The sequence below is a fragment of the Pithys albifrons genome, chromosome 7 (genome assembly GCF_047495875.1).
Source record: "Pithys albifrons albifrons isolate INPA30051 chromosome 7, PitAlb_v1, whole genome shotgun sequence".
Lineage (NCBI taxonomy): Eukaryota > Metazoa > Chordata > Aves > Passeriformes > Thamnophilidae > Pithys > Pithys albifrons.
Window position 1 is genome coordinate 4,124,180 of NC_092464.1, and position 25,837 is coordinate 4,150,016.

Below are 25,837 nucleotides of genomic sequence, written 5' to 3' on the forward strand. Positions count from 1 at the left end.
TGGCCCCACTCCAGCCCCTCAATATCCTTTCTGAACTGAGGGGCCCAGAACTGAACACAACACTCAAGGTGTGGCCTCCCCAAGGCAGAGTCCAGGGGAAGGGTCACTGCCCTGGGCCTGCTGGCCATGCCAGTTTGGATCCAGGCCAGGATCCCCTTGGCCTTCTTGGCCACCTGGGCACACTCTTGGCTCCTGTTGAGCTTCCTGTCCCTCAGTCCCCCCAGGTCCCTCTGCCTGGCTGCTCTCCAGCCACTCTGTGCCCAGCCTGGAGCGCTGCAGGGGGTTGTTGTGGCCAAAGGGCAGGACCTGCACTTGGCCTTGTTGAACTCCATCCCATTGGAATCAGCCCATCTCTCCAGTCCATCCAGATCCCTCTGCAGTTAGTGCAGTTTGAGATCCATTAAGAATGCCAGATAGACACAAACCTTCTACAGGTCCCATTTCAGAGTGTTTTGAGGAAGGTAGTGACTCTGGTGTTCATGTGCACCTGCACTTGGTCCTGAAAATCTCCAAAGTAATTCCCTATTTCTCTTGCTTCAGGATCTTACTGGACACTAGAATGTGATTTACAGGCAATGTCTAGGGTTCAAATTGGGTTTCTCTGAAATGTAGTCAGTGCCAGAGAGCAGAACTTCCAAGACAATCAGTGCTGTCTCAATCCACATTTCATCACTGGAAATAAAGATCCTAGAAAGCAGCCAAGTGTGCCACTGATTCCAGCAAGACTCAAACTCATTCTCTCACTGTCATGTTTTCCTCAGTGAGACCAACAACCCAAAGCAGCAATAAAGTCTCCCTCTGTCACAAATCCAGCAGCCAGCACAGCACATGCCTTGGGAGCAGGAACAAAAGGACATTTTCACTGAATTACCTTTTAAAAGAATATCCACTTGTCTGACACCTGAGTCACTCACTGCTACAGGAGCATAACATGTTTTTAGGATCTATGAAAACACAATTTCCACGCAAGGAAACACTTCTTTTCAGCACTGGTGAAGATTGCAGCAGGTGCCTGCTGGGCCAGAGCACCAGCACGTGCTTTGAAAGGAGCTGACCATCACAGATGCTCACTCACTTATAATTCAGGTTACTCCAATGGTATTTTGGGGTTTTTGTTATTTGTTTTCCCCACTATGGTGCTACAGATGTTAAAAAATTAGATGACTGCTTGTTGTCACAACTTCCAGCTGTCCATGACCCTGAAGACACTGACAGATGAAACCATCCCTCATTTTAATTGCAGTTTTGCTGCTATTCATCATTCATCTAACTGCAGTGACCTGGTATATCATGATTGCAATTCCATGTGCTGCTCACAATTGCAGCTTGGAGAAACAAGAATTAAAACAGCCCCCCTGCCAGGAGGTAAAATCAATTGCAAATGTACCTAAAACTGTGGAATCATGGAATGGTTTGGGCTGGAAGGGACCTTAAAGATCATCCAGTTCCACCCCATCATGGGTGGGGACACTTCTATTAGGATGCATCTACTACACTTTGTATTTGAAAATGTTCATTAAAAAAGTACAAACCCCCAAACAAACAAACAAAACAAAACACAAAAACAGGCAAGGAAATAACATCTGGGGAAAACCCTCATGCTTTAATAGTCTCTTCATATATTGGAAAGAAACTGCCCCACTTTCTCTAGATCAGCTTCTCACTGCACATTGTGGACACCACGCAGTGGGAGGTAAGATTGGTCTTCTGGATAATGAAGTCTGGACAAAGAAAAGATGCTGGTGTGGTTTAATGAACTAAATGTCACCATAGAAACAAGCACCTCAAAAGTGGAATTGTGTAAATAATTGATATTTTATTTTTAAGCACACAAACCAAAAATCCTGCTCTGGTCCATTAAGTGTGATTTTTACCTTCATTTTGTCTGACATGAAAACAGAGAGTTGGACAGGCAGATGGGGATTTTCATTTTTAGCTTCTTATCTTTAATTTAATTGTTTCTGTATTTTTTTACCTTAATTTAAGAGGCAGTTCTTCTGAAATAATGTTCTGCCAGGAAATGGCTGTATATTTTAATTTTCCAAGTATGTTAGCTGTTATTATTTTTCAGACTTAATTATTTTAAATTTTAACCTTAACCTGCATTTTTCAATGACCAAACTGCTTGCAGAGAAATACTTTTATTCCATCTTGTTCCCAGAAACTAATCCTATCTGAGTCATTATCCTGCCCAGTTGCCTGGCCAAAGTCCAATCCATATTTTATTTTATTTTGAGTTATGTTCTTTGCTTATTAAACCAGGGCTTCCTGGCAATTCTGGGGATTACAAAAGCAATAGCTTTGAAAGAGCCAGGTAGGAATGATCAGGATGAATAAACTATGGGATGGAGATATTGGCTCATAGTGTTTCATAGTTAATGGTGTTTTCAGAGCTGTTGAATTCCAGTACTTTTCCTTCCCTCCATTTCCCATCTGAATGGAAGTCCAACAAATGCTGAGGAGATGAGTAAACTTGGATTTATTAGCAGGGCTTGAAAAGGAGCTCATTGAAAGCACCAAAATGTGGTCAGCAGAGGGTTTTGGTGCTGCCCAAAGAGATAATAGAAACTTCTGCTCCATTACAGCCAATTTTTGCATCTTTTCTCTGAGTCATCTTCAGTGTCCCCAGGATGATGATCACCTTGCCTAAGCCTGAACCACCTCAGAGAGTCCATACAGCTTAACTTGGCCTCTGCCTTCCCTCTTGAGGCAGCAGAGAGGAAAAGGCCATTCCAGAGAACAATTTAGCCCACTGATGTCAGGAACCTGCAGCAGTTTGGAAGGAGCAGCTCCAAGGAAGGACCCACAGCACTACAAGGGCTGCTCAGACTTGGTTTAGGTCAGAGAACTGAGGTGTCAGGCACTCAAATCAAGAGAGACAAACCACATCCCTGGAGACAAAGAGGTGAATAAGAACCTACAGGATTTGAGGGTAAAATTCTTATGACAGAGTAAAGTATCCATCTCTATCCTTCTGCTGTGGAGAATCCCTGGCAGAACTCTGCCCTGCTGGTGCAGGATGCACCCACAGCCCTACCCACTCTCACTCTGCCATGGCTCAGCACTGTCCTGTGGGTGCCACAGGGCACTGAAGGGAAACGGATGGTGCATTAAGGAATAATTTTCTTGACACTGAGACACATCAATTAGCAGAGACACTGTGATCCCTAAAGAATAGAGAGGTCTCCACTCTAATGGCATTCCAGCTGGATCTGGAAGCAAAGGCTGTAGGATTGCACAAGCACAGCAGTGCCCTAAGAATATTTCTGCTCCCAGGACCATGATCTCAGCTCAGAGTTCCAATGCCAAATGAATATCCCTGCTCAGCTGCCATTAATATCATGTCTAGGGTGCACAGTGGATGGGTTTTTAATCCCTGCTACCAGGATTCTTCCTCAGTAAAATTATTGTTTTATTATTTGTCTTCCCAGGCAAACCATCTATTAAAGTTATAGAGGGATGAAAATGAAACATCTTAAAGGTTTTTCCAAAAATATACCAGTGGTTCACCCATTGGACATTTGTCTGCAGCTGCCAAAAACCTTTTCATAGATAATTCTAATGTAGTTTGACTGACACAGCACCCTTTCTTTCCCTGCCAAAGCTGATCCTGAACTTTTTTCAATGGCAACATTTTCAACTTTTTCAATTCCAGGCTTTCAGCTTCACTGATGTGACTGAAGTCACACTAGGCTACCACCAACCCCTTTAGCTTTTGCTGCTCCATTTGAAAAGAAGATTCTTTATGGAGCTTGCAGCTTGGTTTATGCCTGGATTGTGAAGATGTTGGTCATTATTACCAAGAGAATTCATCCAAGCCAACTTCAGACCTCCACTGTGATTGATTTAATAGGCAATGGAGAGAAACAGGCACTTGTCACACAACCTTCTCAACATCAGATGGATGCTAAAACAGGGCAAGTTGAAGTCCTGTATCTGTAAATGTAACAGAGTTCTAACAACTGATTTTGACTATAAACACAGTTTAAAACACCAATATTGATAAAGACCTCTCTACTTTATAGGCCTACATTTGGGTGGTTGATCCAATGTAATTAATGAACTTATGGCATCATAGGATCATAGAAGCGTTTGAGTTGGAAGGGACCTTAAAGTCCATCCAGTCCCACCCCCTGCCATGGGCTGGGACACCTTCCACCAGCCCAGGCTGCTCCAAGCAATGTCCAACCTGGCCTTGGACACTCCCAGGGATGGGGCAGCCACAGCTTCTCTGTCCAACCTGTGCCAGGGCCTGCCCACCCTCACAGGGAAGAATTTCTTCCCAATATCTCATCTAAATCTACCCTCCTTCAACTAAAAGCTGTTCCCCCCTTTTCAAAAAACTTCTAAAAATCATTTTGATAGTCAGAGACACTCAGCAAAGAGCTAAAGAATGAATCAGTGCTTGGAAAGCAGAGATTAGTGAAGCATTTTATCTTGCATTTGCCTGAGCAAGAGCAAAGGCTGATCACAGCTTGGGTCCTGAGGGTTGCACAGGTGGTTGTTCAGGTGGACACGCTACAGAATGGAGGCCTGAAATCAGCACAGACCCTGTGGCTGTTTCCACATGTCCCCAACTTCTCTCTTGAAACTCCTGCTTGTTCCTACCATCTCTAATATGGGGTTTGTAGAGGGCACCTTGTGCAGTGTCATCTGGATAAATCCATCAGTGAAGCATCTTTGAGCAAAGACAGTTGTATCCTGGCAGATCAAAGCTATCCAGGTGTGTATCCTGGCTTTAAAAGGAGCCACATAGGGAGCCTTTGGATGCAGAGACAGTCTTAGCCATACCCTTCCAACTCCAGGAATTCCTCAGCTTGAATTCGATCCAAGCCCTGCTGCTCCTGTGCCCAGTTGCACCCAGGAGGGAGGCACAGAGTGAAGTAATGTCTTCCCAGTGGTGCCAAGGGAAATAACAGCACATAATTCAAAGGCTCAGAAAGAACAAGAGGCTGATGAGACACTCAATAAAAACATGAAACTAAAAAAGATGTGCTCCATCATCTTTGTATGATGGAAACATCATTCAAAACCTCTCCTTGCTTTCTATGTGACTTTCTACTTTCTGCTTATCATCTCCTACCCCACTGGTGCCCTTATCAGATTCTGTCCTGTTGATTTACAGGGTAACTTGCTGATAGGATTCCTCTTAACAAACTTAAGGCATTGCATCCCTTCAAATCCTTATTTCATTTGAATTCCTTGACATGCCTGGAATGTTCCTGCCCTTCAATATCTTTCAGAGGAAGGAAAGGAGGAGTGGGACTGGGTAACAGGGGCTTGAAGTTAAAGGTTAATTTGACATGAGTCATGAACCACATAAGCAGCAATGAGTCGTCATTGCTTCTCTTTCTAATCCAATTCTTGTGCTGAGTTCACAGCACAATCTTGTCATACCTTGTCATACCTTGGCTCGTTCCAAATGGCTGCATTTTAAACCCTGTGACCATCAAATCAGAGCCCTAAACCTGCAGATCACTCAGGGAACTCCCCTACCATCTGAGAGAGAGCCACATTCAAGAGACAAGTCTGGAATATCTGGTTCCAACAGTGGTAAGCAAGAAGAGTAACAGGCTGGGGCAAGTCTCTCATGCCAATCCACAGCTGGAGATGTTCTACATTTCATCTCTAGAGCTCTTTCCATCATGGGATTTCTCTGAGTGGCAATTCCCTGGCTGTGATTCTGTGCACTCCATGGCCAGTATCAGATACCACTGGTCAGGGCCATGCAAATGTGTAAGGGCCTTGGAGTGTCCAACAGGAGAGAGATAATTCCTCAGGAAGCAGGAGACAGCCAGGAGATTCTCTTGTCACTGCATTCATGTGGTGAGTGTGAATGTGGAGGCTGCTGAGCTCCTGCCTGTCTTTGGAGGTCATTCATTGCAAAACTTGCTCACACAAGTTTATGTAGATCCACTACATGGATGACATGAAGAAGATATATAAATATCAAAAATGCTGTGTTAAAATCAAAATCCAGACTTCTTTGGGTAATCCAGATCTCCAGCATGACCCAGTCAGTGTAACAGAGCCAGATGCTAAAGGTGGGATTTGTCTCATCAAATGTAGACACCTACAGTGAGATTATTTAGAGCTGAGATGGTCCCCCTTCACTTCCATGTGTGTCGAGGGAGCAAAAAAAGGCATCATCTATTCTATGCTGAGGGTGAAATTCATTATGTCTCATGGTCTACATATTGGATAACCAGAGCTACAAAATGAGGAAGGTGACCTGCTCATTTGTGGTGTAGATGAAATTGCAGGCACCAACATTTAATTAGATAAATCCCAGGCTAAATGGACATAACTCAGGAAAATGTCATTAATGTCTGAGTAACTCCTGTGTCATTCCTTCCTAGCCCCAGGTTTGGGAACAGGTCAGAAGAGTCTGAATGGGAAAAACAGAAATGAAAAGGGTGCATCTGGATCAGCAGTGAGATTCATCAATTGTGATACTCAGAGGGTACTCTGAGGGCTGGAAGAGGGTCCACCATGAACTGGGGCAGCTCTACAGGGATAAACCAGAACAGGGATAAAAGCTCAAGCAAAGGAGAATGGAGACACTCGTGTAAGAAACACTCTGTCTGTAGAAATTGGCTATGAAGTAATCACTCCTCTCTTTCCTTTCTTGTCTGCCTTTGCTTTCATTCTTTCCCTTTATCAGTTTACTTCCTTCTCCAGAGTGAAGGAGTCCTATTCTGGGTCCTGCTGAGATCTCATTTCCTTTAAATGCTTTTTTTCATTCAGGCTGTAGGTGATGACTGAACAAGAATGGACACATAGGGTCAGAACATGCTCCTTATTTCTTTTCATATAAAGGTTCCTCAAGAATTTAAAGCATTTAGAAGCAAGAAGCCATCATAAAAAAGGAAGAAATCCCTCCTGACTGGTGAATAAATTTCTATTTGCTCCAGAGCAGTGAGAACACAACTGCTTCTTCCCCCCTGCATGGGAATAGTGCTGCAACAGATAGTAATGGGAATAGCAGATCCTCTGCTGTTGGGGTTTTTTTGCCCAACTGTTTCTGACAAGCAAGAGAGCTATTTCCTATGTTTTTCTTTTTTGAAGGAAACAAGCTAATAACATATTTCTCCACTACCTGCCATCATTAGTAAATCTTAGTGCTACAGCTGAATAACAAAAAAACCCCTGTCATGCAATTTCCACTTCTCCCAAGAGAAAAACAGGTTGTTTGCAGCAGGAGAAAATCGAGAAAGATCAACACACTGCACATATGACTGCTCAGTTTAAGGAGAGTTACTGCATCTTCAGGGAGCTTTGGAGTGAAATAGTCTCCAAACAACACCAACAGTCAGAAGCTGGTAGAGTTTTGTTGATGTCCCATCCTTTAACTATGGAGATAAGGCTTTGTTGGGAATGAGAGTGGCAGGATCTGGCTTGAGATAGGTATTAGGTAATGAAAGGTGAGTCTGGAGATCAGGACTTAGAGGAGGTAGAGCAATGCTGTAGTCCCAGAGGTGAAGTGAAATACATTTAAGACATGTCTACAATAATATATCTATATCTATACAGACATAGATATATGAAAAAATATAAATATATAAATATATATTTATTTATTTCTACAGATATAATTGTAGACATATATATTATTGTAGACATATATATATGTGTATATATATCCACATACACACACACACATAAACACACACATACATATATAAAGCAGAGGAAAAGGGCAACAAGCAGGATCCATGGAATGAAATCACTTTCCAACCAGAATTCTTCACTGGAAGATTAATGTCTTCAAGGGGATATGGTTTCTTTATCCAAAGCCACACAAACTGTGGAACTCTCTGCCACAGGATGTGGTGAACAACTAAAAGATGCTCCTTGAGCCTGGGAAAATCTATGCAGTGATTCAGTCTGCAAATACTGGGGGAACAGCACAAAGAGCAGCTGGGTTCTGCTCTCAGGGACAGCTTGAAAGGATCCAGTCCCTTCCTGCCTGAGTGGGTGATACAATTTAGTTACATTGAGATGCAAAAGCCTTTCCAGTGGCTCTGGACTTCCTCTATCTCTGAGCTGCGCTCTTTGAATTTGGAACAGGCATGGGAGGAGCTGGGTCTGAATAGTCCCCCAGCTGTCAGGGTTATTCTGGATTTGAGTGATAAAGACCAAGCTGCCTGGTGAAATGGTCTCTTTTCACCTGGGGAAATCTCTGAATTTATGAATCCAAATAACAGCCATTGCATAAGCAGAACTAGGGCTCATGGTCTGACTTCATTCTGGGAGTAGGGGATGAGAAACAGGGGTTTTTCCCCTTTGTCCTTGCTTTTGCCACTTGTGGACCAGGAAAGAACTGAGAAGCTCTGCTGTAAATCACAAAGAAGGTCTTAAAACCACATCCCTGGGGGTGAAAAGAACTGCCTGAAGTACCTGCTTCCCTCAGCTCCATCAACCACACTGTTCATTTGCCCAAAGCTGGGGAGCAGAACAGGAATCAGTTTATGTACAAGATGAATAAGAGGACCCTGACAGAAATATTCCTTGCAAGGGTTTGCTTTAGAGGACACTCTGGTAACACAGATATCTGCCTCCTGCCCTCCTTTACTTCTGGGCTAAAATATGTGGGCAGCAAAAGTGAAGAGAAACCTCCTCTATTTTATCACACACAATGTGTTTTTATCTGCTCTCCTCTGCAGTTTTATCAATTCCAGTCACAGCAGAGGCAGTTTGGACAGGACTCAGAAAATGGACCGTGACTTCCAATTAGTTTCTTTGTCATTCTTTGCCCTTCTCTCCTTGGTGCTGGGCACAGACAGCTCCTGCTGCAGTCAGTAGGAAATAAGGCAGGATATTAAACCATAAATTTCTTCTTTGCTCGCTGCTGCCTCAGTTTCTTATCTCAGCAGCAGCAGCACAAATATCCTTCATCAAGATCACAACGTTAATCCCTGTAAAGGTCTTCAGATCACGCGAGAGACGCACAAATTATTACTGAGCTGATGAGGGTAAATGAGCTGCTCCAGAGCAAACAGCTGATGCTTTTGGGGTTCTGTGCAGTCCCCAGGAGCTGCTGTCACCTGCATCAGCAGAAGGCATCCAGCCACACTGTTTTGGTTTAATTTTTTTTTTTTATGGAGGGGGGATTAGTTTTGTAGACAGATGTCACCCCTTCACCCATCAGTTCAGTGTCCTCAGTGTGAGACTCACCTGGAGCAGAGTCATTGAAAGGGTTCAGGGCAGTTGCCCTCCGGATCTTCTCCAGACAGGTCTCCTGCTCCTTCTTAATGATGCAGTTGGAATGGGTTGCTGCAGCCTGAAATAAGGGGAAAACATGAAGAAAGAACAGTTACACAATTAAAACAGTTTGTCAGGAAGCATCAGGAAGTTTTAAGGTCCCATTGCAAGAAATAAAAATACCATTAGAAGCTGAGAGAAAATGGCAACAAACCATATTTTCTTTCCTTTTTTTCCCCTCTTTTTTTCCTTTTATGCTTCCTTTTTCTTCTAGCAGGTTTAAGGTCAAACTAAGGAATTAAAATTCTCATTAATTACTTGGGGGTTTTATATTGTTCTCCCTGTCAATGTAATTGTGAACATGTTTGCTTTATTTTATGGAATTCCTTCTTCATATAAAGCTGAAACAAGGGTATTTCTAAATAGAGAAATAATTTAAAGAGCAATCAGAAATCAATTTAGGCTCAGTTTGATCTTCCACCAGTTCCTTATGAGTCCTTGCACAATCCATTAACCTCACGCTGGACTTTAAACTAAATTAAAAGCTGTTTCTCTTAGACTTTACCCTGTTCATTCCTTAACTTCTTCATTTATTCCCAGTGCACACAAGGCAGATTCTTTTGCCTGAAGAGAATGCAATGCCAATTAAACCAGGATGACTTGATCCAAATATTCTCTCTCTCTTTTTCTCTTTTTTTATTTTTTTTTTCTGTTTTCTATCTTTAAGGCTCAAAGGCAGCCCACTACAAGGGGATAAAAAGAGTAAGAGGGCAAAAAAAGAGAGGGAAAAAAAGTTTTTTTTTATAAGAGGAATGTTGCAGCCAACAGAGTGCAATCCCAAAGCTACAGTGACACAAGGATGTGACCCATTTCCAGGAATCAATGCAGGATTTCATTCCCACAGCAGACAGTGGCCAGGGAATATCAGTCCAAGGGCAATCTAGCCCAGGTTCCATCAGATCACTTTGCAGGGGCACTGCCGAGGGTCACACCACACTCAGTGCAAAACCCCGTGAAAATCTGAGCACTGGCTGAAGGTGGGAAAGGTCGTCCTGGTTCACTGGAGCAATTTCACTGGTTCATATTTCCCATCCCATTTCCTTCCCTCTGGATGAGGGAGAACTACAGAGAAGTGGAGGGCAGCTGGCAGGTGACCTGTTTTCCCCTTACCTGCTGAGTAGGAGTAAGCAGACAGAGAAAGTGAGAGCTGAATTCAACCTGCTTTGGTGTGTTTGGACTCTCATGTGCAAAGTTCAGCTTTTCTCCCTCACCTCCCAGCAGAGGGAACAGAGTGAGCAGTTTGGGTCACTGTGGCACCAAAGTGCCACCACACACTCAATGCCCCCAGAGTAAATCCCAAGGCAAATCCTTTCTGTAGTTAAAGGCACTTGTAAAAAAACAGGGAAACTTTTACACTGGAAGATAGTCCAAGAAAAGGAGGGGAGATTTAGATCAAGTGTTAGGAAGAATTTCTTCCTTGTGAGGGAGGGGAAACCATGGCACAGATCAGAGAAACTGTGGTTGCCCCATCCCTGGAAATGTCCAAGGCCAGGTTGGATGGGGGGGCTTGGAGCAACCCGGTCTGGTGGAAGGTGTCCCTGTCCCGTGGTAGGGGGTTGGAACTGGATGATATTTAAAGTCCCTTCCAACCCAATCCATTCAATGAGTCCCTGATAACTCCAGTTTGATGGTGCTTGTGTGGTGATTTTGTGTGTGTGATGCTGCAAGGAGCCACTTGCACACTTTTGACCCTGCAAATGTTCTTCTAAGCCACCACCCCTATTTCAAGGACAGAGAGGGTTTCCTGATGCAGAAATCTTTTCCCTCCATTTGTGGGAACTGAGAATGCTAAACACAGTTTCATCTCCAAGATCCCAGTGAGGAATTTCAGCTCTTTTCCCCCCTGGGATACACCAGGCACAACCATATTAGATTTGTTTGTCTTCACAACAAACACAGTTCTGTTCTAAGGGCTCCCAAGTGCCTGGCAAAGATACATTGTCACACATCTCTAGGATCTCCCAAGAACTGAAGGGCTTTTGCTACAGCATCTACTAAGCCTCAGCAAAGGGAGAGAAAATTGCATTGGCTGCCATTCAAGTTCTTAGAATATCTTTTAAAAAGACAAAAGAGAAGTAGCAAGAAAAACAGGGTTCTGCTGCTCGTGCAGGTTCACTCTCCACAGTTGCCCAGGACCAAAAGGGGTGTGCAGGGGTTGTCTCAATACACAAACGTGGCAGTTTCTGTACAATTCACCATGTACAGTTTAGAAAAGCTGTCATTTAATAATAGTATTTTTATTATTATTAATAGTAATAATCATACACTGTCTATGCAAGCAGGATGTGACTGAACAGAAGGAAATACTTCTTCACACACTTACTGTTAATTTGCAGAATTCTTTCCAGCTTGAAATTGTGTATGTTAAATGCCACAAGTTAAATATATATATATATATGCATATATTCATGCAAAGTCCATCATATGACAGAGGTGAGTGAGACACTAGAAAAGGCTGCCCAGAGAAGCTGTGAATTCCCCACCCCTGGAAGTGTCCAAGGCCAGGTTGGATGGGGCTTGGAGCAACCTGGGATAGTGGAAGGTGTTCCTGCCCATGGCAGGGGGTAGAACTAGATGGTCTTTAATGTCCCTTCCAGCCCAAATCACTGTGGGATTCTCTGATTCTATTAAAGAATATTAAGAAACCCACCATGCCCATGTCCTGTGGGGTAATCAGAGATATTTGAAAAGAAGGTTTAAATTCAACTCCGTAGTGAAAAGACAAAAGAGTGTGATTTATCTTTCCACTTTTTGGCATCTTCTTTACTAGAGGTATATCAAAGCCAGGACTTGATTGATTCTGTAGAAAGCCTAAGGTTAAAAGCTCAGCTGTTGCTGTTCTTGCAGACAGGCACATCCAGTCAGATGTCTCTGACTGAACTGACTAAATTTAGTGCCTTGTGTCTGAGTGTCTGGCTCAGGAGGCTCAGGCTGGTGGGCACAGAGAGAGCACCAGGGCCACGAGATTCACCCATCCCTGGAGCCTTCCCTAAGCTTTCATTGTTGGCAGAATATTTTGATGTGACTTTCCATAATGATTTGCATGTCATTTTGTAGCACTTCATTAACAGATTTTTGTTGAAAAAAAAAAATAACTTGGGGGAACATGGAAACTGAGATAGAAAGCAAAGGAAGGGAGGAAACATTAACCTTGGTGTCAGGAGGGAAGAGGAGCTGCCTGTCAACTCTGCTAATAAGCAATTCCATATCTGAGAACACAATAAAAGGTTTGGATTGTTAGTAATAAAAGGTTTCCCTGTTGAATGGAGAGATGCTTTAATGTTATCACATTTTCCTGAAAGGATCCCCAGGTTTGGTGTCTCTCCATTGATTATGTAGAAGTAGAGCCTTTAATCTGTCAGCTCAGTCCTCACCACCCGAACAGCAGAGCCCAGTTCAGATGGAAGCGTGAGCTTGAACTCTACAGCCTCCTGATTTCATTGCTTTTGCCTCAAGGACATTTGCAATTTCCTGTGTTCAGTAGAGACAGTCTGGTTTCAGTTTCCCAGAAGATAGCAGTGATATGAGCAGTTAAAGAGTATTTTGACACGTCCCAGAAACACCAAGAAACTAACTCGATAGTGCAGGAAATTCACATTTTTGAAAAAATTATTGCTCTCGATGGAGTGAAAGATTTTGACTCACATCAGTTTAGAAATGGCATATATTTGTTTAGATACAACAACAGGAAAAACAATCAATGTCTGTTCAGTTCTGAGAGAACACAAAAAGACAAAAGCAGCTGGCTGGGATGTGAGATGTACAACAAATTCAGAGCTTTCATTTTTCTTCCTTTGTTTTTATTAAGGAGGCCACTAAAAAAATAACTGGCATATGCTGTGTGTAATTTGTGGTACTTATCTCTCCACTGTTCCCTTGACATTATGGTAATGTTAATAACAATCATCTTACACTGCAATCTATATATTACAATAATTTCAATACACTCTCAAGGTTCTGCTTTATTGTGATCTGTAGCATTGAGAAAACCATTATTAGCACATACACCTGAGCAGAGAAGCAGCTGAAACACCTCTGTGCTGCTTCCAGTCCTGCCCTAGCTATTTGTGAAAACCAGATTACCAAATTCTAGAGTCATGAGTTTCAGTAAGGCATTGGCCAATTTTATGGATGCTCCAGGAAAGGAACCACGTGGGAGGAACTGTGCAGAGCAGAAGAGTCCCTTACACTTCCCAGCTTGTTTCCATGTTTAAATAAGCTTTCTTCCTTCTTCTTTTGCTTCCAGTATTTCACACTTGGTTGGTGATATCAAGTGGTACAGGCCTTCTCAGGGGAAAAACAGGATGTTCTCTATGAACGGGACATTATTCTTGTGCCACAGTCACTGATAAAGACTTGTGAAAAGAAAGGTGGTTGTGTGGCTGGAAGGATGTGGGAAAATTTTAACACATCAGAGCTGAGCATTTAAAGAGGTCTCAGTGTTATCAAAACTAATAATCCTGTGAGCCAACAGTGTAGAATTGGTCAGCCAAGAAATTTGAACCATCTCTGACTACATTCAGTTATTAAAAAAATACTGATTTGCTCTTTTTATCCTCAATAAGAACATTCGTGGCTACTGTAAAACATTATTTCTCTACACAAGTTAATTCAGTGGATCTACAGAGTGAGAAAAGTCACCAGTATTCTTGAGAAACTCCAGCATCAGAAAAGAGGCTTTGAAATCATAATAAAGATGTGATAGTAACAGGGCATCCACTTGGCATTTTCATTTCTGCAAAGATCAGATCAAATAGAGCAATTCAGTACTATTGGCTGTTCTTTCCTCTTCTGCATTTCTGTGTTAAAGTGCTGATTTTTTCTTTTCCAAGTGAATGGGAGCATTTCCACTCCATTCAGGATATGTCAAGTCAGGCACCTCGACAATGAGAGGGATGAAGAAAGAAAGATAAGAAACAAGAACAGCAAAACTTATTTAAATCCTTCACAGACTCTGGTTTACATCAACATTGAGATTAAACAGAGTCCCTCGTTATCTAAGTGTTGTCTCTAAAGTAATGCCAGAGAGGAGTTTAATCCACTGGGTATCTTAGATCACTCACTGCAGCTGAATTACACATTTTACTAATTCTATTATGACTCTCAGTTTTGAAAAGTTAGCTTAAAAACCAATGCATTACTCTGCAAGCACTGCCAAAAGAAGCTCCTTTGTCATGGAAACAGCATTACCAGATTTCATCTCCTTTCTTACCAAGCAATGATTCAACTGGTCAAACCAGGGCCAAGCCTTGCAAAATGTTGTGTTAAAAATAGAGATGTTTGGGAAGGAGCTCTGATCATCTGGATTTTTTCAGCACTGATTTGCATCACTGCTGGGACCCACAGCACTGGCTTGGCACTCAAACCAACTGTTGTCCCCAGAAAGGTCTTATGTAGTCACTTGATTGCGTTTTTGTTTTCCTGTGTAAATGACACCCAAACTGCTGTAATTTCAAAACACTTCAGACTAAGTGAAAGGGTAAAATGATTAAGACTTTATTCAAACCCAAGCACAGTAGTACAATCCTTTGGACACGAAGCTTTAAGCAAAAAACAAAACAGCAGAACACAGTGCCAAGAAAAGGAACTGATCCCTTTCCAAGGGGCTGCCATGAATTTAAGATAAGGTTACCTCCTGACACTGCTGCTCCTGCAGAGATGCACAGCTCACTGCAGAGCAGAAATGAGCAGCAGCATCACCAACAGTTCCCCTCCTGCAGTGGGTGCCTCCTGAAGGGAATGCTGGACAAGAGATGTGTTACACAACATGGGCTGAACCTGGTTTTGAGTTTGCCTTAAATGGCTTTTTTGTAGAGTCCCAGAATCGTTGAATGGTTTGGGTTGAAAGTGACCTTAAAGGACATCTTGTTCCATCCCCCTACCATGGGCAGGGACACCTTCCACTGTCCCAGGTTGCTCCAAGCCCCATTCAGCCATGCCTTGAAGACTTCCAGGGATGGGGCAGTCACAGTTTCTCTGGGCAACCTTTTCTAGAGCCTCCCCACCCTCACAGGGAAGAATTTCTTCCTCACATCTGATGCAAACCTATTCCCTGTCCATTGGAATCCATTTCCCCCTTGTCCCATCACTACATGCTCCTGGAAACTCTTTCCACCTTTCTTATAGGCTCCCTTCTCTTGGAGATCAGTTGTTAAAACCTCTTTTTGAGCATGGTGAGGCATTCCCAGGATTGCTGAGGACCTCCACAAGAAGTGACATGTGGGATGAAACCAAATGATACCTTTATCCTTGCTCTAACAGCAGGTAATGCCAAGTGATGCTTCTCAAAGCCCTGCACTGGCAGGATGCAACCACTCATTTTAAAAGTGCTTAAAAATCTTGCTGGATATAAAGTACTTGAGATGAAACTAAAGGTTCAATAGCCCTTCCTGATTGCTGATTGACAAAGGAGGATAAATAATGAGTATTTTTTTCCCCTGTGGTCAGATTGCTCCAGCCTCAGGTAACTACTCCACACAGATTCAGCACAGCAGTTCAGTTTGAACAATAAGTGGAAATGACTGGAGTACAAGTTGGAGGGTGGGATCCACCTTTTTTTAATACATTATGTCTGGCTGAGAAATGAGGATTTATATTGACAGACATCTGGGATATGATGTTCAGATTCATCTGAACACCTGAAATAGGGACACTTTAACTTCTGAGCAATCTGGGACACGCTGTTCATGTAATCTCATGAACTGCTCTTCCAAAGGGGCAAACTTGTGGGTGACAATGACCTGCCTTGTTCAAAATTTCTCTGTTAAATCAGCCTAAAAGATCCCACCCAAACCCTGAATAGGGGGCTACATTGCTTACAGATGATCCTTAAGATGGTCCTGGACCATCATCTTTACAGCTGCCTTTCCTGTGAGAAACAGTGACAGGCAGAAAGGCACCTTCTCCTCTCCTCTTGTCTCCAGAGGATTTTTGGGAAAGGCATACCCTTTTCACTCTTTAGGCAGTGCTGATAACACTGGAATGCCCCCTGTTTAAAGCAGCCCTGGAAATCTGCACCAGGTGTCAGAGCAACCCAAAATCCAGGGTATATAAAGGACAGCCTAAAGCAGCCTTAACCTCCTTTTCCTGGGCTACAGATTTCTTGCTTGAAACTTCAGTCCCTCCCACACCTTTGCTTTCATCCAGACATCCTGCCCCTGGTGGCTGTCTCTGAATAATGTTAACGTGTGTCTTTCAGATGGAATCATGGATCACAGGATAATTCAGATTAGAAGGGACCTCAGAAGACTTTAGCTCAACCTTCTACTGGAAGCCGGGTCAGAATGAAGACTGTACAAGCTCTGTGCAACTTGCTCCAATGTTCACCTGTCCTCAGGGTAAAAAGATTTCTCTTCAGTGTGAACCTCCCCAGTTTCAGGTCATGCCCAGTGCCTGTGGTTCTCCTGCCACATACCATGATGAAAAGCTTGGCTCTTTTCTCCTGATGACCTCCTCATAGATGCTGTGAGGCTGCTACTACATTGCTCCTAAAGTTTCTCCAGGTAAAAAAGCCCAATTTCCTCATTCTCTCTTCAAAGGCCATCTCAGTGCCCCTCCTCTGAATGTGCTACAGGTGATTATCATATTTCATATACCGAGGAGCCTAAAGCTGGACGTGATAGTCTAAACCAGTGGATTTAGATTAGCTATCTGGAAGAAATTCTTCCCTGGGAGGGTGGGCAGGCCCTGGCACAGGTTGGGCAGAGCAGCTGTGGCAGTCCCATCCCTGGAAGTGTCCAAGGCAAGGTTGGATGGGGCTTGGAGCAACCTGGGATGTTGGAAGGTGTCCCTCCTGATGGCAGGGGATGGAACTGGATGATCTTTCAGTCCCTTCCAACCCAAATCATTCCAGGATTCTGTAATTCTAAAACTAATCCAGAAAGTGCTGCGTAGAGAGGAGTAAACATTTCCCTGCATCTACTGACTATATTCTTGTTAATACAGCCCAGGACACTGCTGGCCTGATCTACTTTCCTCAGGATCTATGTAAAGTTTGCAGAGTCAAGGCTGCTAAGAATTCTTGAAGGATTTTTTACAATAAAAACTTCTCTTGATGAGTTTCAGTGAGTGAAGGCTGAGGGACTGTGCTAATGTAAGAACTCTCGCACTGCGGGGGCGTTGGGAAACAGAGAAGCTTTTTGGAGTTCTGCAGTTGTTGTGCTGCTGGATGCCACATTCATTTGCAAAGCAGGCTCTTGTTATTACTTGTTATTATTTGCCCATTTATACTTCATTACATTTAAACAAAACCCTGAAGAGAAAAGGTCTCCGACAGGAAATTTGTTTTGTGCAGGCTCCCAGCAAGTTCAACAGAAACCCCATCTGAGTCACACTCAGAACAGTAACGTGTGATGAACAGCTACAGGAGCCTGCAGGAACACTTTCTACACACACACATATACCCTCCCCAAGGGGGAAGGCTTTAATTAATCTACTAATTAAATTAAAGCTATTTGCCCTCAACTATCACACACGTTTTTCCCTCTCTCTCCTCCCCGCTGGCGGCTCCAGTAAGTGCATCGTGCTCCAGCTCTTACTCTAATATCCCCCAAAGGGCCTCTGGGACTGGGGAGAACACTGAAGAATAGAGGCAAAAATCTCATTACAACAGTGGTAATTGGGAGTGTTGAACTTATTCTCAATTCCCCTCCTTGTCCTTTCAGTGCTCAGCGACACTGGTTTAGATATTGTGCCAAAGTGGAAGGGAAAACACAACAACTCACAACTAAAAAAACCCCACTCAACTCCCAAAGGAATCAAATGTTTGCACAAAAGGCTGTGCCTTGAGTTGCTTTCTCAACAAACCTTTTATTCTCCTTCTCATCTCTGGAGGGTTTTGTGACCATTTTGCTGTAAAAACTCAAGGAGAGGAATAAAGTACATACTGATGGAGGAATAGTTTTGTCACTATTTTGCTGCAAGGACTCAAAGAGGGGAATAAAGTGCATATTCCCAAAGGAAAGAGGAGCAGGATGAATGGTGTGTCAGAGCACCAACACAGTGAGAGGGGCCAGGGTGGAACTCAGCTGACAGGAATGTAAAGGAAGGGAGGCAATGCAGGAAAACTTTCTAATGATGAAAAATGGTGCCATTTACAGAAAAAACCCACCACCAAGAAACTACCAGAGAAAGAGAAGATGCATCTGCAGAGGCCATTTGTGACCAGCTCTGGTTGTCCTTGGGCTATGGACACTGACTGGGAAAAGGAGGAAAGCACAGCAGGGCTGGAAGATGGTTGCTGGCAGAGGCACAGCACATGAGCTGCCTTGGTCCTCTGCCATCCCAGTTTAGGACTGTGAAGACCATGGTATGGCTCTGGTTTTCCACGTGTTGGCCACAATCCCAACCATTTAACTATGACACAAACACAAAACATGCTATCAAATGTTGCACAGCTCAGTTGAAGAATCATACAGTCATAGAGTACTGGAATGATTTGAACTGGAGAGGACCTTAAAAAACCATCCTGTTCCAACCCCCCTGCCATGGGCAGCAACACCTTCCGCTATCCCAGGTTGCTCCAAGCCCTGACCAACCTGGCACTGAAAAATTCCAGGGGTGGAGCAGTCACAGATTCTCTGGGAAATCTATGCCAGAGCCTCCTCACCCTCACAGGAAAGAATTTCCTCCTAACACCCCATCTAGCCCTGCCCTGTGGAAGTTTTAAGCCATTCCCTCTCATCCTGTCACTTGTCCTTGTCAAAAGTCCCTTCTTTCTTGTAGGTCCCTTTAGGTGTCATTCAAAAAATCCAACCTAGGGGGGAAGGAAAACTTTTACTATGCTTAAAGATATCAGTGTAAAATATTTCATTATTTTGGGATCCAAGTTTTTAAAGTGATCTGCTTCATGAAATAGGAAAAAAACAAAAATATAAAAAAACAAGTCTAGATATGTGAACATATTCCTGCAGGATGACAAAAGATAATGAAACAATTGAGTTTTGCACACAATAGAAAATTCCATTTTTTCAGTATAAAGTTATTAGCCACTATGATCCTTCAGTCTGGGTTTAGACCACAGAGAGTGATACTAATGCTACTTTTATTAGGTGATCTAATAAAACAGCAGTTCCTGTTTTTATGATTGTCTGCCTGTTGATGGGCACCTTATCACTGTATTTAGGATTGCATCAATGTCAGGCTGCTGAGAAGCATCAGCAGACACTTCTCTCACAGCCAATTAATGTTTTAAACACTCGATGTTGATCAATATTTAAATTACTATCAGGGTGAAAAAAAAAGTATGGAGAGAGACCTGCAGTGTCAGTGTTTGTTTCTTGCTAGTAACAAAAATGAGAGCCCAGGGTGACTTGTGTGGCTGCAGATAAGGCCCTGATGAATCCCATCCCCATCCTATTTCTTGAAAACTCATCTGTGCCTTGTTTTTCCCCCTTAAGCACCTCAGAGGAGTTTTGAGCTGTCACTGGGCACGATTCAGCCACGGGGGATCACCAGTGTTTGAATATCTGGCAGTAACTCTTTAACAGGAGCATGTAAATGTGGTTCCCAGCACACGCAGTCCCTGGTGATACACTTACAATACCAGGAGTGAATAACTAAGCTCCGGATAGACAAATCATTGCCAGAGGGCTGAGCAGTTCCACCACCACAATTCCCTCCACTGGTGCAGCAGAGGCTGTTTGGGAGGTTTGTATTTTACAGTGATTTAACCACATGTAACATTCCTGCCTTGGGCATTTGGAAGCTTAAAAATCATACTTGTTTAACAATGCTCTGGACACCACTGAATGGAAGAAGGCACGTCACCTGTTGGACAACATCTGTCTCATGAAATTATCAATTTCTCTACTAGTGTATATTGACAATGACTTACGATGGAAAATTTGGTCTTTGTCTTTAACCTTGTAACTTATATTATTTACATTTATATTTAATCTCTATATATTATATTTGTAGAACCTGAGAACATGCAGCTCTGAACTAGGATCCTGCCTGGTGATCTGAATGCAGCAAAATGTGCCCCTCTCAGGGACATGCAGTGAACAGGTGATGGAGAACAATTTTGGGCCTCAATTCTCCATCCTTGATATTTCAAAGGAAACACATAATTCTTTCAAAGATGCCACAACAGAGAAGCACATGCCCAGACTCACAGTCAGCAGGGACCCATGTAGTTGCCACAATAAAAATGAGCCAACAATAATTGGTATTTTCACAGGACTTTCAGAAATAGGGAAACACAATCGCACCCAATTCCTTTCTTCACTCACAAGAACTGAACTCCGTAACATCTCAGAGAAGGTGTGACATGTAGAGGGGTTTTCTTTTTACATACTATAAAAAATCCAGACCCACCCACCTCAGTCTGTTTTCTGAGGAGTCAAGAGCAGGAGTGATGTGGAAGGAGAGCAAAGACAGGAACCAGCCAATGGTTGATGAACCCTCATGTCCACATCACGCACCGGGCAGGATATTCAGCAATGGTACCTCCAACAGAGCCAGCTGGAGCCTTCTTACAACCCAGAGAATCTTCCCTACAAGAAACCAACCCTGAACGCTCCTGCTTTTTAATTTATTTTCTTTTTTCACATTTCTGTGAAATGAGATCCCCAAAAGTAGAGGTTTCGGAAGGGCAAAGTTGGACTTGCATGGAACAAGATATTTGAGGGCAGTTCTAGCTGCAGGTGTGTTACACATACAGATCCCTCTTTCTCCTTTCCAAAGTACCTTCTGGGTTTTTTCCCCCCTTTCCAAACATTTTATGTGTTAATATTATTATTTACCTGTTGCTGTATCAAGAATACTCTACCATTGTGAACTGTGACTCAAAGTTCTTATGAACCATGATGTAAGAAAGCAATTTATTACTTAATCCTGCAAAAGGTGGGTTCCCTATCCCTGTGTGACTCCTTATCCCAATGTTTTGGTTCATGTGGTGTGAGGACAGAGAGGATGCAGAGACTGTTTGTGAGACAATCCCAGGGCAGGAGGCAGGTGGGGCCCAGTCCCTGCTCTGTGAGCAGCAGAAAATGTGTAATTAATGAATTAATTATTCTCACACGTGCACTGCTCACGAGGCCCTCTTTGAAAGTCCTACTACTGACTCCATGACATTTCACGAACCTCAAGCAGGTTTCAAGAAGTTCCTAAGTACAATGTGTCACAAAAGAACTGCAAAATTACTAGAAAACAAAGCAAGCCAACAAAACACAGTGCCAGATTGCAGGGCCGATCTCACATTCCCATCCTACTCTTATGCCACGGCAGGGGAGGATTTGATTTAAGGAGGGACAACACACTGAGATAGAGATGGTCTTCTGCTTAGAGATGATCTCCCCCTTAAAGGGTGACTTCATTCCAAATAAACCAGCAGGACCTGGATGCATTTCAGCCCCCGACAGATAAGCCACAGGTCTCACTTTCGGCGTCTTGTCATGACCCAGATTCTGCTCCAGCATTTTCCACTCCGCTGCTCTACAGAAATTTGCTCAAATAGGGATACATCACTACATAAGGTCAAACTCAGGATGCACTTTATTATCCTAATGGCACATCTCCTGTTGTTCTCAGCTCCAGCAAGATGCATTTGGGGAGCTACACCAGTCCCCTCAGCTGGCAGCTACAAGGGCAGAACTGGTGGCACAGGGGCTCTGTCCCAGGGTAACAGATGCTCCAGCTGTGCTGTTTGCTGAATACAATGCACAGACTCCTAGATCCAGAACCTTTTGCATATTTAAACAACAGACCATTTTTCTTTTTCAAGAAAAATAAGAAATAAAGGCTTCAGAAGCCAAGCATTCATGGTTAAAACTCTGTAACCACACATAGTAAGTCTTGGCCGATACATTCAAGCCTCCCTTCCGAAATGTAATGTGATAAATGTGTGGAAGTGTCAATAACTTGGCATCCTGGAGAAATAAGTGAGAGTTCTGCTGGGGTATTTGTGCATTCCATATTAAAGGGGTCCTTCTCTGCTGACTAAGGGAGCCTGATGTTATGTACTTCAGCTTGAAAATGCTGCATCCTACTTCATCTGTGGCACTGGATCACAGAGCAGAGAATATTCTGAGCTGGAAGGGACTCGCAAGGATCATGGACTCCAACTCCTGGCCCTGCACAGGATCACCCCAAAAAAACACAGTATTTGAGAGTGTTGTTCAAACACTTCTTGAACTCTGGCAGGGTGGAAGTCACCACCACTTCCCTGGGAAACCTATTCCAGTGCCCAACCACCACCTGAGTGAAGAACCTTTTCCTAATATCCAGCCACATCACAGCCCCAAGGACACCTGGCTCTGAAATCTTCAGCCACCCTCGATTCCCACGTCTTGATGTCTCCCGACACAGCATTCACCCCTCAGTACAAAGTAAAGTTTTCCTCTTGGTCAGTGGTGGCTGGTCAGAGCCACACAGTGAGTGCAACACAACCTGCCTTGCTTGGCATGACAGCCAGGACTTCATGCCCATGTCTTTTCCTTGACTGCTGTTCTTGGTAAACCAAAAGCCCCAGAAAAGGCAGTTGCTGAGTTCCAGCTGAATTTCCCCATGAAGTGGCCAGGATTTCTCAGTTATTAACCTTAACAGCTTCATTTTCATCTCCCTGCTCATATCCAGACATTAATTTTATTTCTGCTGTTCTATTCCCAGTTACAGAAAGAAAAGCCAGTTCCACCATGTCCACTGGTTTTATTTTTCAGGGAGTTTAGGTCCAAGCTGAGAGAGCTGGAGTTGCTCAGCCTGAAGAAGTGAAAGCTTCAAGGACACCTTAATGATCTTAGGAGATCTTCCAGTTCCTAAAGGTGCTCCAAGAGAGCTGGAGAGGGACTTTGGACAAGGGCCTGGAGTGACAGGACAAGAGGGAATGGCTTTAAACTGACAGGGCAGGGTTAAATATCAGGAAGAAATTCTCCCCTATGAGGGTGGGCAGGCCCTGGCACAGGTTGCCCAGAGAAGCTGTGGCTGCCCCATCCCTGAAAGTGTCCAAGGCCAGGTTGGCCAGGGCTTGGAGCAACCTGGGTTGGTGAAAGGTGTCCCTGCCCATGGCAGGGGGTGGGACTGGATGATATTTAAGCTCCTTTCCAACCCAAACCACTCCATGATTCCATGACCTTATGATTATTGTCCATCCTAGAACCATCCACGTGCAACAGAATAAAGACATGCAAAGCATTTCCTCTCCACTTATTTCTGAATTGTAACGTGCCAAAAAATTGTCCTGAAGCCCTTGAAATGGGAACATTAAATTGCAGTGATGTTCTAATTCAGTTCAGATTGAAGTTAATAGAAAGAAGGTTTCATTTTCCGTGGAGAAAGAGGATCAGAAATGGGAGCAGCTATTTTTGCTGCTTTGATTTCCCTGCTCTCAGAAGCAAACATTAACACATGTAAATACCCTGTGTGTGACACATACTGAAGAAAGAAACAGAGAAGGGGTTCCTCTGCCAGGAGGGCAAATTGCTGTCACATTTAAGCCAAAGACCTGAAAGCAAAACTGATGAAACCTCTGTCATATTGTCCCTCCTTCTGGGTGATTCCAATATATGTTATCTGCCCTTCATTTGATCCTGAGGATTACTGTGTTCAGAATTTCTAAGTTTCACCTTAGACAACAGATAAATATTTCACATTTTCACACATAAAAAAAACCCTCAGAATAAGAACCAATGACCTAAAATGCAAGAAACCCCCAGTACTAAGGACTGACAATTTTTTTATAGATTAGTATCATTCATACACATTCCTGTCAAATTCCCTTATTTTTTCTTATATTAAATTAAGGAGGATTTAATTCTTCTCCTTTTTTAATGGTCTTATTTTATGATGGCTTCTGGCAGCTTGTGCAGCTGTTTGGTGTTTTTTTTCCCCAAATGAATCCACGAGCACAGCTGGAGGATTGCCACTTCCCACTGCTGAATATCCCCAAACTTCCCTTTGCAAGCAGTGCCATGTAGTGGGATGGGAGCTCAGTACAGGATGACCTGCCCTTCATATGCTGGTTTTAATTCACAAGGTGTTATTCTGCATTTCATTAAGAGAGTTGTAGAAAAAAACCCATGGATACAAAAGGGAGAAGAAGCTGATTTTCCATCTTTGCATCCCCCTAATTAAATAGCAGCAGAATTAATGTTGTAACCAGTAGGTTACAGTGTGAAAACCAAAGGAAAATAAACTACCATTTCTGGTCCCCATCTACTGCTTTAATTCTCAGAAAAATCCTTAAAAAGATTAAAATACAACCAGTCAAGTGTTGGGTAAATAGAACAAATAAGCTTTTGTGAAGCAGAGAAGGAATAATTATGTCAAGGCAAAAGTGAAGGCATTCACCATATGGAGATTTAGGTGTTACAAATATCCATTCTAGAAAATCAGGAGACATTGTGTCATTCCCAGGTCATCCCTATCTGTGTTTTTCCAGAACATCCAGGGTTGTCCCAGCTGCTAAAACATGTACTATTCATGTCCATGGATTTTATAGGTGTGAATAATTTAGATACCAGGTCGTGTACAAGGAAGTGTGAGAGGAAAAGCAGGAAAACAGACTGTTTGATCATTGTTTCACTGCACAAACTGATGGCCTAAAGGCACGTTTCACTCAGATCTCACTGGTGGAAGTTTTTATGGTTTTTATGGAACACACAGAATGTCTGAAAGCCAAGTGTCTCACAGAACTCTCTGACTCTGCACAGCTCAGCAGCATTTGCCCTTCCACAGGGCAGCAAAGAGATGAACCAAACCCCTCCTCTCTCACACACCTGCCTTTGGCACCCCAGCATTAAGTGGGTTCATCTTTTCCACACCTTTTAGAGATAGGTCAGTGCAGTTGGTCTGTGATGCAGGGAAATGAGAAAGAAGAAGCTTCAGCTGCTCACACTGAGCAGTCAGTAAGAACATCTGACCCTCAAACTCTCATGCCTGAGGTTACTGCTAATGCCAGTGATCCTGAATGGCCACACACCCGGATTAGCTGTTAGATTAAAAAAATAGAAATAAAGTTGATGGGTTTTTTGAGTAGTAACAAGAGTCTTTAGTCATTGATGACATGGAGTAGTGTCTCCCAGATCACAGAATGGTTTGGGTTGGAAAGGAGCTTAAAGATCAGCTTGTTCCAACCTCCTGGGCAGGGACACCTTCCACCAGCCCAAGTTGCTCCAAGCCCTGTCCAACCTGGTCTTGGACACTCCCAGGCATGGGGCAGGCACAGTTTCTCTGCCCAACCTGTGCCAGGGCCTCATCACCCTCACAGGGAGGAATTTTTTCCTAATAACTAATCTAAAGCTGCCCTGTTTCAGTTTAAAGCCATTCCCTCTTGTCCTATCACTCCATGCCCTCATCCTAACATGAACTCCAGTTTGGATACTCTGCTGTCTTAACACATCTTGAGATTATGTTAAAGTTCTTTTGGGGTTTGTTTTGTTTGGGTTTTTTGGGTTTTTTTTTTTGCAGTGAATTAACAAAATCTCTGTATTTGCCTAAACATTCACATGAAACTGTTAGAGAATTATTTTGCCTGAGAATGTGGATGTTCTGCCAAATTTAGTTGGACCCACCCCCAGCATCCAGGTTTTAGAGGTGGACAGATGACCTGGAGCATTAGAAAAATCACATCAGTCTG

At 43.2% G+C, this 25,837-nt stretch overlaps 1 protein-coding gene across 9 annotated transcripts in view; it reads right to left on the reverse strand.

The window, feature by feature from the left end:
• ADCYAP1R1 (ADCYAP receptor type I) overlaps positions 1 to 25,837 on the reverse strand; it is a 148,417-nt gene that overhangs the window by 81,315 nt on the left and 41,265 nt on the right. For all 9 annotated transcript variants that reach the window (XM_071559880.1, XM_071559887.1, XM_071559886.1 and 6 more), the window contains one exon: positions 9,178 to 9,283. In XM_071559880.1, the coding sequence (XP_071415981.1) occupies positions 9,178 to 9,283 (106 nt within the window). The remainder of the gene's footprint in view (positions 1 to 9,177; positions 9,284 to 25,837) is intronic.